General features: G+C 47.9%; 2 protein-coding genes across 5 annotated transcripts in view; both read left to right on the forward strand.

The window, feature by feature from the left end:
* Window positions 1–11,130, forward strand: part of SRCAP (Snf2 related CREBBP activator protein) — a 32,667-nt gene extending 21,537 nt beyond the window's left edge. For all 4 annotated transcript variants that reach the window (XM_047712905.1, XM_047712903.1, XM_047712906.1 and 1 more), the window contains 9 exons: window positions 2,030–2,295; window positions 2,433–2,635; window positions 5,113–5,282; window positions 5,430–5,626; window positions 5,720–5,834; window positions 6,283–6,402; window positions 7,500–7,694; window positions 7,850–7,933; window positions 8,046–11,130. In XM_047712905.1, the coding sequence (XP_047568861.1) occupies window positions 2,030–2,295; window positions 2,433–2,635; window positions 5,113–5,282; window positions 5,430–5,626; window positions 5,720–5,834; window positions 6,283–6,402; window positions 7,500–7,694; window positions 7,850–7,933; window positions 8,046–10,736 (4,041 nt within the window). In that variant the 3' untranslated portion in view covers window positions 10,737–11,130. The remainder of the gene's footprint in view (window positions 1–2,029; window positions 2,296–2,432; window positions 2,636–5,112; window positions 5,283–5,429; window positions 5,627–5,719; window positions 5,835–6,282; window positions 6,403–7,499; window positions 7,695–7,849; window positions 7,934–8,045) is intronic.
* A 47-nt stretch (window positions 11,131–11,177) lies between these two features.
* Window positions 11,178–16,740, forward strand: TMEM265 (transmembrane protein 265). The gene is made up of 3 exons (XM_047712907.1): window positions 11,178–11,712; window positions 12,777–12,947; window positions 14,630–16,740. The coding sequence occupies exons 2-3, from the start codon at window positions 12,780–12,782 to the stop codon at window positions 14,789–14,791; spliced, it is 330 nt and encodes a 109-aa protein (XP_047568863.1). The 5' UTR covers window positions 11,178–11,712; window positions 12,777–12,779; the 3' UTR covers window positions 14,792–16,740.
* The last annotated feature ends 1,048 nt before the right edge of the window (window positions 16,741–17,788 follow it).

The following is a 17,788-nucleotide window of genomic DNA, read 5'->3' on the forward strand; positions in this document are numbered from 1 at the left end:
ATGGTCTTTTGTGACTGGCTTTGTTCATTTAGCGTAATGTCTTTGAGTTTCATCCACGTTGTAGCATATGTTGGCATTTTGCTTTTTTTATTGTTGAATAACATTCCATTGTGTGGCAGTACATTTTATATATCTATTCAGCAGTAGATGGACACATTTGGAATATTTCTACTTTTTGGCTCTTATAAATAATGCTGCCCTGAAGGTCACTTGTAAGTTTTTTTGTCTTCATATGTTTTCAGTTATATTGGATGTATGCCTAGGAGCAGAATTACTGAGTCGGATAGTAACTATGTTTAACTGAGGAGTTACCAAACTGTTTTCCAAAGTGGCGATAACCATTGATACCACTTTACATTCCCACAGGCAGCACAGAAGGATTCCAGGTTCTCCACATCTTTGCCAACACTTGCTGTTATGTCTTTATGTTTATAGCTGTGCTAGTGGGTGGGAAGTGGTATCTTGTGGTTTTGATTTGTTTTCCTAATGGCCAGTCATGTTGAGCATCTTTTTGGTGGTTTGCCATTTGTGTATCTTCTTTGAAGAAATGTTAGGTACTCAGATCCTTTGTGTTTTTAATTTTTTTAAATTTATTTTTATTATTATTTTTTCTAAGTAAATCCTATGCCCAGTGTGGGGCTTGAATTTGCAACTCTGAGATCAGATCAAAACCATGCTCTAGGGACACCTGGGTGGCTCAGTCAGTTAAGCCACTGCCTTCTGCTCAGGTCATGATCCCAGGGTCCTGGGATCAAGTCCTGCATCGGGCTTCTTGCTCCCCAGGGAGCCTGCTTCTCTCTCTGCCTCTGCCTGTGTTTGCGCGCACACGCACGAGTGCTCGCGCACACGCACGAGTGCTCGCGCGCACGCGCGCTCTCTCTCTCTCTCTCTCTCAGAAATAAATAAATAAATAAAATCTCTTCAAAACTGTGCTCTACCAACTGAGCCAGCCAGGCACGCCTACCCTTTTTAATTGGGTTATTTTACTGATTTGAAAGATACATTCTGGATACGAATACCTTTTCAGATACATGATATGCAGATATTTTCTCCTTTGCTGCTACTTTTGAGAGTGACCTGCTCTGCTAGGATGCTTTCCTTTTTCACTTTGATCCCCAAGAGCCTCAAGTTTAAGGGAGCAGACAGGAAGGGAGATTTGGGACATTGCTTTTTTTCAGGATCATCTCCTAGGGTTCATCTTCATTTGTTCATTCTCATAGCAGCTGTTTATTGAGAGCCTGCTTGGTGCCAGATAACTGAGCTAGATAGTGGGTAATTATAGTGAGCAAGGTAAGATACAGTTTGTGTTATGGTTGCAGTTTTGTGGATAGAAGACGTTAGTCAAAGACTCATACAGATGTAAAACTACCAATGTGGTGAGTGCTGCAAAAAAAGAGGTAGTTTTTTAGCCTGTGAAACTTGAAGTGCTAGTGATGGGAAAGGACTGGGTCAAAGTCCTACAAATTTCCTGTCTGCCAGGGCCCTCCCCTTTTCTCTCTTAGGGTGATGAAACCCAGATGTCTGATTAGCTTTTCCCAATTCTACCCCATTCTAGTAAGACCCTTGGCAGAAACCTCCCATGGATTTGATTAGCCACTCTGTCCTGGTCAGTGATTGGAGGAAGGCTTTCAATAATTGTTTCGGATCTACTTCTAAAAGCCAAATTAACTTGAACGGTGTGGAGTTTAAGTGTTATTTAAGAAAATTTCCAGAAATCATCCATTTTATAAGCTTATTAAATATACAGATCTTAGTTTTGAATATTCAGGCATTCTGTTTGGTAGCATATAAAGGAAGATCGGGGGTTTTTTGCAGAGAAGTTATTTCATATAACATTATGAAAAGAGTAACTCATAACTGACAGCTTGGAAAAAAACATTAAAAGCATAATGTAGTTTTGAATCCTGTGGTTTCCATAGGTTATGTTTAATTCTGGGATGAATGGTCAGGTTTTCTATGAGGACACTGATCACTTTGTGTGTGTGTGTGTGTGTGTGTGTGTGTGTGTGTGTTTTCCTCTCATCCCCAGGACTCTCTGGAGGAAAAGCGGAAGCGGCAGCGGTCTGAACGCCTGGAACGGATTTTCCAACTTAGTGAGGCTCATGGGGCCCTGGCACCTGTGTATGGGACTGAAGTCCTGGATTTCTGTACCCTGCCCCAACCTGTTGCCAGCCCCATCGGCCCTCGTTCTCCTGGCCCCAGCCACCCCACCTTTTGGACTTATACCGAGGCTGCCCGCCAGGCTGTACTGTTTCCCCAGCAACGACTAGACCAGCTGTCAGAAATCATTGAGAGGTTGGCAGGGCTAAGTGCTAATGGGAACCGGGTCTTGGGGCCTCTGAGTGGATATAGTGGTTAGGGCTGGTGAAGGTGCACTTTTGGGGCCTTTTTAGAGTTCCATCTTTTATACTGCTTGCCTTCTTCCTTTACAGGTTCATCTTTGTCATGCCTCCTGTGGAGGCACCTCCCCCTTCCCTGCATGCCTGCCACCCACCTCCTTGGCTGGCCCCACGTCAGGCAGCCTTCCAAGAGCAATTGGCCTGTGAGCTCTGGCCACGGGCTCGTCCTTTGCACCGTATTGTGTGTAACATGCGCACCCAGTTCCCTGACTTGAGGCTCATCCAGTATGACTGTGGTAAGTTCATTGGTCAGTAAGGATCCCTAGACCTTTTCCCCCACCCTCTGTGAGTAGGCAAAGACAATATCAAAGGGATGCTGTAGCTTGATTTTTGTGAATTTCATTAAATATCAGCCAGTTTTTCAGGCTATGTTTATAGGCAGGATGGAGAAATGTAGACCTTATGATGGATTCTTGGCATTCATGGATTTGACTTCGATGAAAGTTGAAAATGTGTGTTAACTCATGCATTTGGTAATTATTTTGTGAGTATCTGTTGTATTTTACACTTAGGATATGGTGGCAAATTAGCACAGCAGAGAGTTTTCAGGTTCATGGGGAAAGGTGCAAGGTGGTACAAGACTGCACAGTAAATAGTAAGTGTGTTTTAGGAAAACACAAGGATCTTCCTGTCTTTGGTTAGAATCTTTTTGGTTAGAACACATTTGGCTGCAAGTATTGGAAAACTGAATAGTGGCTTGAACCACAAGAGCATTTATTGTTTCCTTAATGAGAAATTCTGAGAATAGTGGTATATGACTGATTCAGTTTACTGATGTTTTCGTGGACCCAGGACCTTCTGGTCTTTCTCCCATCCTTAGCTTTTATCTTCTTATTCTCATGTTTATTTCTTGATGGTTCTACCATGGCTGCCACAACTCCAGGGAGCGCAGCAGTGCTCTGAGCAGGAAACAGGGCTTGAGATAAAATATTCTCAGCAAGTTTCTCTTTTTGGGGGGTGGGAAGAAAGTTCTCCTCATTGACGATGCTTCATAGCTCACTGCTTTAATTTGGGCCATATGCCCATCCCTAGAATAATCTCTGACAAAGGGAAATGGCAAAGAGGAACTATGGCTTTTTTATTTTTATTTTTGTTTTTGTTTTTTAAAGATTTTATTTATTTATTTGACAGAAATCACAAGTAGGCAGAGAGGCAAGCGGGGAGGGGGGAGCAGGCTCCCCGCTGAACAAGGAGCTAGATGTGGGGCTCGATCCCAGGACCCTGGGATCATGACCTGAGCCAAAGGCAGAGGCTTAACCGACTGAGCCACCCAAGCGCCCCAACTATGGCTTTTTTAGACCAGTCATGATTTATCTTTTGGGGTTGGATTGGGGTTTATCATCCCTGGATCAAGGGATCTCTGCCAGGGTGTCTACAGTGTAAATCAGGTTCTATTATGCAAGAGTATCTATTGGACAGTAGCGAATTGTTTCTGCAACAACCCAGCAGAGATGTTTCTTCAGTAACATGTTTGGAGATTTTGTAAATGGCCTTAGAATGTAAGACAGCAAAATTTTTATTAATGTATGTTTAAGAAATATTTTAGTTAAAAAAAACAATTTTGTAACATTTGAAGCCATTGAGAGTAAGTAGACAAATTGAAGTCTTTGTTAAAAGCATTTAAACTGATTCATCAGAAACATTATAGAAGGTATTTCTGTGTTTGATGGGAGATTGAATTAGATAACCTCATAGGATCCTCTCTCCATGGTTATGATCTTAGGGATCTTCAGTCCTTGTATGTAAGTCATAACATCCAGTGGATGTTGTTGATGTCTGTCCTGTGAATCTGTTGTGTGTTTCAGCTGGCATAACTCAGAGTAGCTCCTTAAAGATTTCCTTCCTGTTCATATACCATTGAGGGTTTCCTTTTTTCCCCTGAGGGTCTATATGTTATTCCCCCCCCAGTTAGACATAGAAGGTAGATCCTAGACAGGAGCAGACTGAAGAGGGGGATCCCATAAAAGAAGAAAATAAAGTTGAATATATTTTTAAAAAATATTTAATTAGGGATTCTCTGGTGGCTCAGTCGGTTAAGCCGCTGCCTTCGGCGCAGGTCATGATCCCAGGGTCCTGGGATCAAGTCCCACATCGGGCTTCTTGCTCAGTGGGGAGCCTGCTTCTCTCTCTGCCTCTGCCTGCCACTTTGCCTGCTTGTGCTCCCTTTCCCTGACAAATAAATAAATAAAATCTTTAAAAAAATTAATTAACTTATTTTAGAGAGCATGTGTATGGGGATGGGATGGGAAGGGAGAGGAAGAGAGAATCTGCACTGAGCGTAGAGCCCAACACGGGGCTCAGTCTCACAACCCTGAGATCATAACCTGAGCCGAAACCAAGAGTCAGACACTGAGCCACCCAGGCGCTCCTAAAGTTAATTTTTCTTTTTAAGATATTTTTACTTATTTGACAGAGATCACAAGTAGACAGAGGCAGGCAGAGAGAGAGGTGGAAGCAGGCTCCCTGCTGAATAGAGAGCTTGATGCGGGGCTTGATCCCAGGACCTGAGATCATGACCTGAGCCGAAGGCAGAGGCTTTAACCCAGTGAGCCACCCAGGCACCCCTAAAGTTAAATATTTTTGATCTCTTAGGCTAATTGAAACCCTCAGCTAAAAAAAACTTTTATTATTTTTCAACTAGAGTCTTTCAGTGCTAAGTGTTCTCCCTATTCCAGCTTATAACAAGCTCCCCATACCCTTCATTTTTCGTCAGGAAAGTTGCAAACATTGGCAGTGCTGTTGCGACAGCTCAAGGCGGAGGGCCACCGGGTGCTCATATTCACCCAGATGACCCGGATGTTGGATGTATTAGAACAGTTTCTCACCTACCATGGCCACCTCTACTTGCGTCTGGATGGGTCTACTAGAGTTGAACAGAGACAGGTAACCCGGACATCTGCAGACCTTTGAGGCTCACCTCAGCTACTGTCTCCATTTTCTAGACCTCACAGTCCAGAAGGGGCCCCACTAAGCCTTGGGTCTGTGTGGGTGGCCGTGTCTCCTGATACAGTCTTTTTTCTTTCTCTCTAGGCTTTGATGGAACGATTCAATGCAGACAAACGCATATTCTGCTTCATCCTTTCAACTCGGAGTGGGGGTGTGGGTGTGAACCTGACAGGAGCAGATACTGTTGTTTTTTATGACAGTGACTGGAATCCCACCATGGATGCTCAGGCCCAGGATCGCTGTCACCGAATTGGCCAGACCCGAGATGTCCACATCTACAGGTATTGCCTACTCCCCTCATTTTGCATCCTCTTTACTGGTAGGGTTTTATTAATCTGTTTGGCTGTTTACACATCGCCTTCATCACTCCCTAGACTTATCAGTGAACGGACAGTGGAGGAGAACATCCTAAAAAAGGCAAATCAGAAGAGAATGTTGGGAGACATGGCCATTGAGGGAGGCAACTTCACCACAGCCTATTTTAAACAGGTACTAAGATCTTCCCGTCTATGCAGGAGACAACTGCTGTGCCCGTAGGGGTTGCTCCTGCTCATTAAAGTCGATTCTGGGGCACCTGGGTGGCTCAGGCTGTTAAGCGTCCACTCTTGGTTTCAGCTCAGGCTGTGATCTCATGGGATTGAGTTGTGCGCTGGGCTCCGCAGTCAGCAGGGAGTCTGCTTGAAAGAGTCTCTCCTTGTGCCCCTCCCCTCAAGTTCCTGCGCTCTCTTTTTCTTTTTCTCTGAGATAAATGCTGGATGTATTAGAACAGTTAAACAGTAAATCTTTAACAAAAATAAGTAAATAAGATGCTTTGGTCTCCACAGATCTTCCTCTTCAACTAGTGGCATTCCTGATTATTTCTAAGAGCTTTTATTTCATAGTAGACTTGGGTCCAGCATTCTATTGGCTCTGACACTTCCCTCTCTTCTCTCCAAAGCAGACCATCCGAGAGCTGTTTGATATGCCCCTGGAAGAGCCATCTGGCTCATCTGTACCCTCTGCCTCTGAAGAGGAGGAAGAGACTGTAGCCAGCAAGCAGACCCATATTCTGGAGCAGGTGAGAAAAGAGCAGGCACTCTCTAGAGTAGAGCTAATAGTTAAGGTGTGGGCTGTCTGGGGTGAAAGAACATTTCTGCTGCTTCTCAAATGACTGTTGGCCTTTAGGAGTTGTGAGTAGATTGCTTATTGGCTCATAAGATTTCATAGAAGAAAGGATTTGGAATCCTCAGTTACTTGTTTGAATTCTAATAGTACCTCTTACTAGCTGTGTTTGTTAAGCCAAGTCTGCTTCATCTTCTGAGCCTGGAATCTTGCTTTTCACCTTTCTAAACTGCTAATGGGAAGGAAGTAACTGAGGATGAAATGGAATAGTGGAAGTAAGAAGTGCTTTGTGTGTGGTGTGACCTCTTGTTTTCCAGATACTGATTAATACATAATAGAATCATTTGGGGAACATTTTGGCTTTTTATTTTAATTTGTTTTAAGTAGGCTGCATGGCCAACGTGGGGCTTGATAAACACACGACCTTGAGATTAAGAGTCGTGTGCTCTACTGACTGAGCCAGCCAGGTGACCCTAAAGAGCTTTTTAAAGGATTGATTCCTGGGAGCCCATCTGAGAATCTACTAAGTTGTGATTTGGCAGGGGCAAAGGCTGGGCATTTGTATTTTTTCAGAGGTAGATGTTGGGAACTATAAGGTACAGTATGAAGGTGCTTTTCCCTGCACACACTCTAGGTTGTGTCCCTCAGTGACTTCAGTGTGTGCTTTCTGGCTATTCATCACAGGGGAAAAAACCAGAGGTGGTTAGTCTGTTGTCAAGAGGTATCAGTGCAAAAGGGAGTTAGGGATTTTTTGTAATTACAGCTTTCTGGGACTGCTCTCTTAAGGAGACAGAAGGCGGACTTGAATGGAAAAGGAAGCGGAGCTAGAGGTTTTTAAAACAGATGCTTTCTCACTAGTGGGCTTCCAAGTGAGATCTAGTTTATCCTATGTGGAATACTGCATTGCTTTGATAACTTCGAGGGCTCAGAAGAGAGTTGAGTTCAGTTATATACCTGGTTTGGTATAAATGTGGCCTCAGATTTTTGTCTGAATCAAACCACAGGGTGTAGAATTCTTTAATTCTCCTGGTTTTTCTTCCCACACCTTTGCAGGCACTGTGTCGAGCAGAGGATGAAGAGGATATCCGTGCAGCCACCCAGGCCAAGGCCGAGCAGGTGGCTGAGCTTGCAGAATTCAATGAGAATGATGGGTTTCCTGCTGGTGAGGGAGAGGAGGCCAGCCGGCCTGGGGCTGAGGATGAAGAGATGTCCCGAGCTGAGCAAGAAATCGCTGCCCTTGTAGAACAGGTCAGTGTTGGACCCACTAGTTCTCAACCTCACCCTTCACAGCTTCTTCCTCTGGGCCTTATGATCCTCCTCCTGTCTTCTCTGGTGAAAATAAGGATATTGGGCCCCGGTTATCAAGTCCCTATGTTGTTGATTACCACTGTTCCTTCCCACAGCTGACCCCCATTGAGCGCTACGCCATGAAATTCCTGGAAGCTTCACTGGAGGAGGTGAGCCGAGAGGAGCTCAAGCAAGCAGAAGTGAGTATATCGAGGAGGTGGGGATGGAAGTGAGAAGTGTCTGCTTTCTACCCACTCCCGACCCTGCTTGCCTCCCTCTGACTGCCTACCATTTGGGCTCTCTTGTTGGTAGGAACAAGTGGAAGCTGCCCGCAAGGATCTGGACCAAGCCAAGGAGGAGGTGTTCCGCCTACCCCAAGAGGAGGAGGAGGGGCCAGGGGCTGGGGATGAGGTTTCCTGTGGGACTGGTGGAGGCAGTCACCGGCGCAGTAAGAAGGCCAAGGCCCCTGAAAGGCCAGGGACTCGCGTCAGTGAGCGTCTTCGTGGAGCCCGGGCTGAGACTCAAGGGGCAAACCACACTCCTGTCACATCCACCCATCATACCCGCAGCACTTCCACAACCCCACGCTGCAGCCCTGCCAGGGAGAGAGTTCCCAGGCCAGCACCTAGGCCTCGACCCACTCCAGCTTCAGCTCCTGCTGTAATTCCTGCCCCAATCCCTGTTCCAATTCCTGCCCCGATCCCCATTTCAGCCCCAAATCCAATAACCATGCTTCCTGTTCATATCTTGCCTTCTCCCCCACTGCCTCCTTCACAGATTCCTCCCTCTTGTTCTTCTGCCTGTACCCCTCCTCCTGCCTGTACCCCTCCACCAGCTCATACGCCACCTCCCACCCAAACTTCTCTCTCAACTCCTTCCTCCCCTCTCCTGCTTGGTCTACCTTCTGTGCCCGTTTCCCCCCCAGTCACCAACCTCTCCTTGGGCTTGGGGCCTGAGACAGAGCTGTGTGCACAAGCATTGGCATCTACCGAGTCCCCGGAGCTGGCTGATTTGGCCAGTTCCGAGACGTCCCCGCTTACTCTTGTGCCCCCTAAGGATCTGTTGCCAGTTGCTGTTGAGATCCTGCCTATATCAGAGAAGAACCTTTCTCTCGCCTCTTCTGCACCTAGCCCAACCCTGGAGGCTGACAGCGTCCCCAACGGTCAAGAGCAGGAAGTGCCAGAGCCTGCTGAGGGGACCGTCCTCACAGTGCTGCCTGACGGTGAGGAGGTGCCCTCGTGTCTGAGTGAGAGCAATGGGCTGGATCTCCCACCTTCAGGAGCATCTGATGAGCTACTTCCGGAGCCAGTGGAGGCTGACAAGAGCTCAGAAGAGCTGATGGAGGCCCAGACCCCAACCTCCAGCCCAGAGAAGCCACAGGAACTTGTTTCACCAGAGGTCGCAGCCCCATCAACCTCATCCTCTGCCACCTCCTCACCTGAGAGTCCTTCACCTGCCCGGCCCCCTCGGCGTCGCACCAGTGCCGATGTAGAAATTAGGGGTCAGGGGGCTGGTCGGCCAGGGCAGCCTCCAGGCCCCAAAGTGCTCCGCAAGCTGCCGGGACGGCTGGTGACCGTGGTTGAGGAGAAGGAATTGGTGAGGCGACGGCGACAGCAGCGGGGAACTGCCAGCACCCTAGTGCCTGGGGTGTCTGAGACTGGTGCCAGCCCGGGAAGCCCATCTGCCCGCAGCATGTCGGGGCCAGAATCTTCACCTCCCGCCAGTGGGCCCTGTGAAGCTGCTCCCCCATCCACACTGCCCACCCCAACCCAGCAGCCCTTCATAGCTCGCCGTCGCATTGAGCTGGGGGTGACTGGTGGGGGCAGCCCAGAGAATGGAGACGGGGCACTGCTTGCCATCACCCCTCCAGCTGTGAAACGTCGGAGGGGGAGGCCCCCCAAGAAGAACAGGTCTCCAGCAGATGTTGGGCGAGGGGTGGATGAGGTACCTTCATCCACCTCTAAGGGAAAAACCAACGGGGCTGACCCAGTCCCTGGGGCTGAGACCCTTATTGTGGCGGAGCCTGTCCTGGGACCCCAGCTTAGTCCTGGGCCCCAGCCTCTTGGAGCCCAGCCAATTCACAGACCAGAGCCCATCATCCTATCACCTGTGGAGAAAAGAAGGCGTGGGCGGCCCCCTAAGGCACGAGATTTGCCCATTCCTGGGACCATTTCCTCTCCAGGGGATGGCAACTTAGAGAGCCGGACACAGCCACTCCCGCTACCACCTCCCCTGCCACCACTCCCACCACTCCTAGCCTGTCCCACTGCTACTGTCGCCAACACTGTCACCAATCTCACCATTTCAACATCCCCACCCAAGCGGAAGCGGGGCCGACCTCCCAAGAATCCACCATCACCTCGGCCCAGCCAGCTCCCTGTCTTGGACCGTGACAGCTCTTCTGTCCTTGAGAGCTGTGGATTGGGGAGGCGGCGGCAACCCCAGGGCCAGGGGGAGAGTGAGGGCAGTTCCTCTGACGAGGACGGAAGCCGCCCCCTCACCCGCCTGGCCCGCTTGCGGCTTGAAGCGGAGGGAATGCGGGGACGAAAGAGCGAAGGGTCCATGGTGGTGGCTGTAATTCAGGATGACCTGGATTTAGCAGATAGTGGGCCAGGCGGGTTAGAATTGACACCTCCTGTGGTCTCGCTAGCTCCAAAACTGCGCTCCACCCGCCTGCGTCCAGGGTCTCTAGTCCCCCCACTAGAGACTGAGAAGGTGCCTCGCAAACGGGCAGGGGCCCCAGTTGGAGGGGGTCCTGGGCTGGCAAAGCGGGGCCGCCTACAGCCTCCAAGCCCCCTGGGACCTGAGGGTTCAGTAGAGGAGTCTGAGGCTGAAGCCTCAGGTGAGGAGGAGGAAGGGGATGGGACCCCACGACGCCGGCCTGGCCCCCGCCGACTTGGTGGGGCCACCAACCAAGGGGACCAGCGCATTCTGCGTAGCAGTGCCCCTCCCCATCTGGCTGGCCCTACCATTAGTCACAGAGGCCGCAAGGCCAAGACGTGAGTGGGCTGCCCCTCCACCTAGGCTTTCCGCCATGGCCCCTCTCCCTCCACAACCAGGCCTGACTCTGTTAACCACTACTTGAAGTCTTGAGGGGGAAAGCCTCCTGGGAGTCATAGGGGCCCTCTCCCTTCTTTCCACCAAAGTAGGGGGTAGGCAACTGGTTGTCATGGAAATGGGGCTCTTCACATACCCCCTTCCCTTCCACCCCACATGGCTGGGCAGTGTTAAGGGTGGCAAGATAGTCTCTGTCCCCACCCCCTTGTACTTGATTCCCCAGCTATCTTTCACAGCCCCCCGCCCTTAGGGGAAGGGAGAGGGGCTTCTCTCTACCATGAGTTTTTTTTTTTCTTTTTTTTTTAAGAAGAAAAAATAATAAACTTAGTTTCTGTATGAGCATCCGCGTAAGGAGGCTTCTGATTTTCTGGTCTGGTGGAGGGTTGGGTGGGAACTTGGGCATCGTTTTCTTCCTCTCGTTCTTGCCAAAACCCTAGTACCTGATATCTAACCCAGAATTATGTGTCTTTGAGGCAGAAATCCTGCAAGAGGAGGAAAGATTGGCAAATCTGATCTGGTAGGGTGCCTTTCCCTAAATTTTCAGTTTTAAGTCACTCCAACTCATACTTTTTCTCTCCTCCTATTCCCTTAGTTCCTGGACTTTCACTCAGAGCTCTCTGATGCCTCATACTTTTCCCTGCTTTCACCCCTCTTGTTCAGGTGCTTTCACTCCTTTTCCAGAAGGCAGGCATCCTACCTTCAGTGGCTCCATTCCCCCCTCTTTGCTTTCCTCCACCTAGCCAAACTAGTTTGAGTCAGCCACACCCCTTTCTGAGCTCCTGGGGCCTTTTGGGTGGTGGCTGGCCACCCAACCCCACCCCCGGGCTTGGCTTGGAGACCTGAGTCAGCTCCATCTCCACCCAAGCCAAATCAAACCAGAGTCAGGAGCCGAAACTCGCAGTCCCTCGAGGCCCATAGCCAGGTAAGAGCCCCTGTTTGTTTTTTATATTTTCTTTGGTCTCAACTCCCTAAACCCTCTCCTTGCATTCTCCCCCTAATGACTGTGTCTATGTTCACCACATCACCAGTTCTTGCCTCATATCCCCTGTCCTGCAGCTTTGTGGCAGAGAGTCTTCGCGCTCTGCTTATCTTGCTTCCTGTCACTCCAACCCTTGTTGCTTGTGTTCAGAGAACTGCAAATGGCTCCATTTTGTATAGCATGTAGGGGGATGGTTGGAGATGAGGGTGGAAAGGCGGTTTGATGCCACAGCTCAGAGGAGTTGAGAAGTTAGGGAGATGAGAGATGATTAAGCAGGGCATCATTATGCAGGTTTCTGTGTGGGTTATGAGGTCATGTTGTTACTCTGAATATATTGGGTGGCCTGGGTTAAAATGGAGAAAAGAGGTAGCAGGGAGTCAGCATAGCAAAGGAGGCCCAATTTGGGGAGGTATGGTTTTACTGATGTTCAGCTTCCTCAGCTAAGAAGAGAGCTTAAATGGGTCCTTTCCCTCTGCATTCTCCCATCTCTGTGTTCTCATCCACTCTGTTTTCACATGAGACAGCTGCTGTGCTTGAAGTGGGGTAGCAGGGCTCAGGGTGCCATTTCATGAGCCCTCCTTAATATTCACGAGCAGCTTTTGAGGGACTTCAGAGAATGTTAAGACCCTTTGAAATACAGTTTAAAATCACTCATTCGTGGAGTCTGATTCCTGCCAGCTTTTGAGATTCTGTGTTTCTCCTGCTTGTCAGTGTGCACCTGTCATTGCGTTTTTCCCTACTTGTCAAAACAGTTAAGTAATACAGATAATGCTACGTTTGTGCCGGCTTGCCTTTAAACACTCAGAATCTTAGGCTGAGAATAAAGGATTCCGGCCGAACGTTTCCTCTCTTGGTCTGTGAGTCATGAGAGGAATTCCCCAGTAAGGCAGCATTCCTGAGAGTTGGGCTAGGTCACAAGGACACATCAGAGAGAGGGGCGGAGTCTGACCGACCCAGGCCAATGGCTCAGTTGTTGGGCTTACAAGTACCTTGACTGTCGCCCACAGGTGATGGAGGACGAGGAGAAGGCAGTGGACACCTTGGTGAGCAACACGGAAGCTGCTCATCCTGCACCCCCCGTCCGCTGCTGCCGGCTCCGCCTCCGCTGCTTGGCGGCTGCTAGCATTATCTGTGGCTGCTCTTGCCTGGGAGTCGTGGCCCTGGTGTTTGCCATCAAGGTGAGGAGCGCGATTCCCGTGGGAGCAGAGGGGTGGCTGTAGTTAGGTGATAGATTAGTGTATTTGATCTATGTACACTGATCACACAGCTGCTAAGTACTTGTCACAGCTTGGCTCTGGGCCTGGTGTCAGAAATAAGACATGCTTCTGGCCCTCAGAGTGCCCACAGTCTAATGAAAGAGAGCGCTGTGAACATGGGTAATTAATGCAGTGTGGCTCATCAGTATTGTGATGGAGGAAACACAAGGTATTCTGAAAGCAAGGGAGGATATATATGTGTGATTACATACCTGTGTATGTAGAGTAGGTGACAGGAAAGTAACCTTGAAGGATGAGTGACTAAAGGTTGAAAGGGCATTCCAGGTAAAGGGAGCAGTGTGTACAAAGGCCTGGGCTCTTCGTTCCCCATGACTGGACCAGTGAGGAATGGTGACAGATGAAGCCCAAGGGCCCAGATTCCCAAGGGTCTCCCAATGCTGTGCTTCAAATTTAAACTTTATCTTGAAAGTACTGGGCGGACAGGGGGCGGTGCACCTGGGTGGCTCAGTGGGTTAAGCCTCTGCCTTCCGCTCAGGTCATGATCTCAGGGTCCTGGGATCAAGCCCTGAATTGGGCTCTCTGCTCAGCGGGGAGCCTGTTTCCTCCTCTCTCTCTGCCTGCCTCTCTGCCTACTTACGATCTCTGTCAAATAAATAAATAAAATATTTTTAAAAAGAAAGTACTGGGGAGTACTTTAAAGAGTTTTTGCAGAGGAGAGTGACATGGTCAGGTTTGTGTTCTAAGGCCTGCATGGAGATTGGGTTGGAAGGGGCAGGACTGGAGGCAGCTGAGCAGTGATTAGAGCAGTCTGTAGCAGTTGGGGAGAAGCTGTGGGGTTTTTGAGAGGGCTCCACCATTTCCAAACACCTGACCGAAACTGCATGTTTACCTTTTTTTTTTTTTTTAAGATTTTATTTATTTATTTGACAGAGACAGCAAGAGAGGGAATACAAGCAGGGGGAGTGGGAGAGGGAGAAGCAGGCTTCCCACTGAGCAGGGAGCCCGAGGTGGGGCTGGATCCCAGGACTCTGGGATCATGACCTGAGCCAAAGGCAGGCGCTTAACAACTGAGTCATCCAGGCGCCCCCACATGCACCTTTTGAAAGGCCACACAGACTAACTTAAATGTCACATGGGAATTTTCTCAATCCTGGTTTTATTTTAATAATCAGAAACTGTATTCTTATGATCTTGAGACTTTCTGGCTTCATCAGATCAAAATCATAAAAAGAATTCTTAATAAAACGATGAGGCCCATTGGGCTAATGAGAAGGGGGTGGTGTTTGGCTGGACGGGAGGGAAAGACTCAAGATATCTCTCGGTTTCTTGCCAAGGATTCCAAATTCTGAATGAATGTTGGATGAGTAGAAAAGTATTAGGGATAAAAGGTTTGAAAAGTACTTTCCCATATGTGATCTTGTGAGCTAACAATGGCTACTTGGAAAAGTACACAGAGCTGAGTAGAAACCTTATTTTGTAGATGAGGCATGAGAAATAGACATTGGAAAGGAAAAAGACATTTTATTTCAGGGGGTTTGGGTGTCAGGTTTTGAGCCATTACAAGGATGGAGGATTGGTGTGGGGCAGTGGGCACTTTGGGGAAGAAGCAGGGGAAGAACCTAACCAAAAACCTGCCCCCGCAGGCGGAAGAGCGGCATAAGGCAGGCCGGTTGGAGGAGGCAGTGCACTGGGGGGCCCGGGCCCAGAACTTCATCCTGGCCAGCTTTACTGTCTGGTTTGCTGTCCTCATTCTGGGCCCCCTGCTTCTGTGGCTGCTCTCCTATGCCATCGCCCAGGCTGAGTGACCCTGGGTGGCCTCTGCTGAGAGTCAGCAAGACCTCCTGGATCCTGCAGTGCGGCATTGCTAGCGTCTGAGGCCAGCAGTGGTCCTTCCTGGCTGGAAGGATGATGCCTCTCTCAAAAGGCTTTGGAAGAGCTCTTCTAGACCTTTCTAAAAGGGGGCAGCAGCTTAAAACTGTTGAGGGGAGGCCAGCCTGCTCTGTTCTTTCAGTGCCCACCATCCCCTATTTCCCCCAGCCTGCTACATCCTAGGGGCCTCGACCCAGAGGTGGGGTTGAAGACCAGGCCTGATTTTATTAGAGTTTGTTTTGTAATAAAAATCTTTTTTAGTGGTGAAATGCTCCTGTCTAATTGTTGTTCCCCTACTTCCCCTGGCCCTTGGCAAGAGCCGGACCGACATCTGACTGATGGCAAAAGTCTGCATTTTCCCTTACTTACGAGCTGCAAGAGGGTTTTTCTTCTTTTTTCCTTCTTCTGGAAGTTTCCCTTCTTGGAAAGACCCCAGCTTCTCCCTTGCACATCAACAGAGAGCCCCTGTGGCCAGATAAGACGAGGAGCAGCTGCTCCTGTATTTATGGAGTGCTTCCTATATTCCAAGCTGTGTTCTTAAGCACTTTCTGTTACTTAACTCCTTCACCCCTCACAGCCACTCAGTAAGAGTGTTTTCACTCTTTTCATTTTATAGTTGAGGAAGCCGGCACCCAAGGTCATACAGCTAGTGAGATTCTGAGCTGGCATTGAACTCAGAGGCTTTGGTTCCAGAGTTGAGAGAGGAATGAAAGGGATGGCGGCAGCAGGTGAATTTCTGCCCTGGATGTGAAACTCTGTAGGATTATCATGAATTTTTATATCCTTTATCTTGGGCCCTCCCGGTAATATTTTAAACACATTTTACACCTGATCTTAGCCAAAAGGCCGAGAAACGATTAAACATATTTCAAATTGTGAAGCATATCATAAATGTAGGAAAATATCCAAAAGGAATACATAGCTTTTAAGTTAACACAAAGCCAACATCTGAAAACCATCATTCAGTCAAGAAATTGAACATTGAGATACTCCAAAGCCTCCTTTAGACCCTCCCAATCACTACTCCTTCCTTTCTTCCCACAGATACCTAGCATTCTGACTTCTAACAGTGGAGTTTAGTTTTGCCTGCATTTGAATACTATATAAATGGAATCCTATGTATTCTTTTTATGTTTGACTTCTATGACTTAATATTGTTGGTGAGATTCATCAATATTTGGTGTAGCTGTAGTTGACATCATACTGTAGAGTATTCCATTATATGACTTTGTTAACGGCTTAGCCATTATCTGTTGGTGAACTTTTGGGATGATTCCATTTGGGGGATATTATGAATCTTGCTACTGTGGACATTCTTACACATGTCTCTTGGAGTACATGTGCCCTGGGAACTGAATTTTTGGGCTATTTCACCATAATTCAGAGACCAGCAGAGCACCTAAAGGAATTAAAGGTATTTGTTGCACACTAAAGAGAGAGGTTTAAAGGGGAAGATGGTTGTCTTCAATGTTCCAAAGTGCTCCAGGAAAGAAAAGTGAAGAGTATCCATTGCTGGTCCCAGAGGTTAGAGTTACAACACTGGGTAGAAGCCATACCTAGGGCAGTGGCTCTCAATCAGCTTCATAGTAGAACCACTTGGGGAGCTTTAAAAAGTACTTATGCCTGGACTTCAGCCCTATAGATGTCGATGGAATCGGTGTAAAATGCTGCCTGCCTGGGCACATTTTAGAGAGATTTATTTATTTATTTATTTATTTTTAGGTCTTTCTATTTTTAAACTCAATTTTGAAAAAATTTCAAACCTACTGAACAATAAAAGAATAGTACAATGAACTCATGTGTGCTCTTCACCTAGGTTTAAAATTTTTCACGTTTGTTTTACCATGTTTCACATTTACCACGTGTTTCACCACATTTGTTTTAAGATCTTTCTAAATACACATATTGTTGGGGCGCCTGGGTGGCTCAGTGGGTTAAAGCCTCTGCCTTCGGCTCAGGTCATGATTCCAGGGTTCTGGGATCGAGCCCCGAATCAGGCTCTCTGCTCAGCAGGGAGCCTGCTCCCCACCCTCTCTGCCTGTCTCCTCTGCCTACTTGTGATCTCTGTCTGTCGAATAAATAAATAAAATCTTTTAAAAAAATAAAAACACATGTTGTTATTGCGGAGCCATTTGAGAATAAGCGGAAGGCCCTTCATTCCTAAATTATTCTTCTTTTTTTTTAAATTTTACTTATTTGACAGATCACAAGCAGGCAGAGAGAGAGGAAGGGAAGCAGGCTCCCTGCCAAGCAGAGAGCCCGACGCGGGGCTCAATCCCAGGACCCTGAGATCATGACCCGAGCCGAAGGCAGAGGCCTTAACCCACTGAGCCACCCAGGCGTGCCCCATTCCTAAATTCTTATTTACAGTTTTTAGTGTCAGTATGGTCTCAGATTGTTTTTTAGTTCAATTTGTTTTATCCATTACTGTCATCCTTCTTAAAATACTAGGTTGGGGTATAATTTACATGAAGTAAAGTGCACAGATCTTAAGTGTGTGGCTTGGTGAATGTTTCATATAAACCCATCTGTATAATCACCACCTAGATGAATAGAACATTTCTAGCACATTAGAAGGCTCCCTCGTGGCCCTCTCCGTCTCATTATTCTTTTTGTTTCTGATTTTGACCAGTGGAAATTGCATCAGCCTGGTTCTTTTGTCCTGATAAGTCCCCACATTTCTTCACTTGCTTCCTGGCACAAATTATTCCAGGCTCATCTTACACTTTCTCTGCTCCAGCCTGGGAATTGGTCATTTCTCCCAAGGAATCCTGGTTCCTTCAACTGGGGCCTGTCACGTTGAAATCAGTATCTAGACTAGTGGTGCTCATTCTCCTGAGATGTGACTGCTTCTAGGCCCTTTCAGAGGTTAAAGCTAGAAAATATCTATTTTTAAATCTATGTTTAAAATTATACCTCCAGGGGCGCCTGGG

This window comes from Lutra lutra, chromosome 18, assembly GCF_902655055.1.
Source record: "Lutra lutra chromosome 18, mLutLut1.2, whole genome shotgun sequence".
Lineage (NCBI taxonomy): Eukaryota > Metazoa > Chordata > Mammalia > Carnivora > Mustelidae > Lutra > Lutra lutra.

Bases quoted from the DNA above. Each gene is read 5' to 3' on its own strand.
- TMEM265 (XM_047712907.1), top strand. From the start codon at position 12,780: ATGGAGGACGAGGAGAAGGCAGTGGACACCTTGGTGAGCAACACGGAA. The intron at 12,948-14,629 runs GTGAGGAGCGCG...CTGCCCCCGCAG, and splicing joins CCCTGGTGTTTGCCATCAAG to GCGGAAGAGCGGCATAAGGC.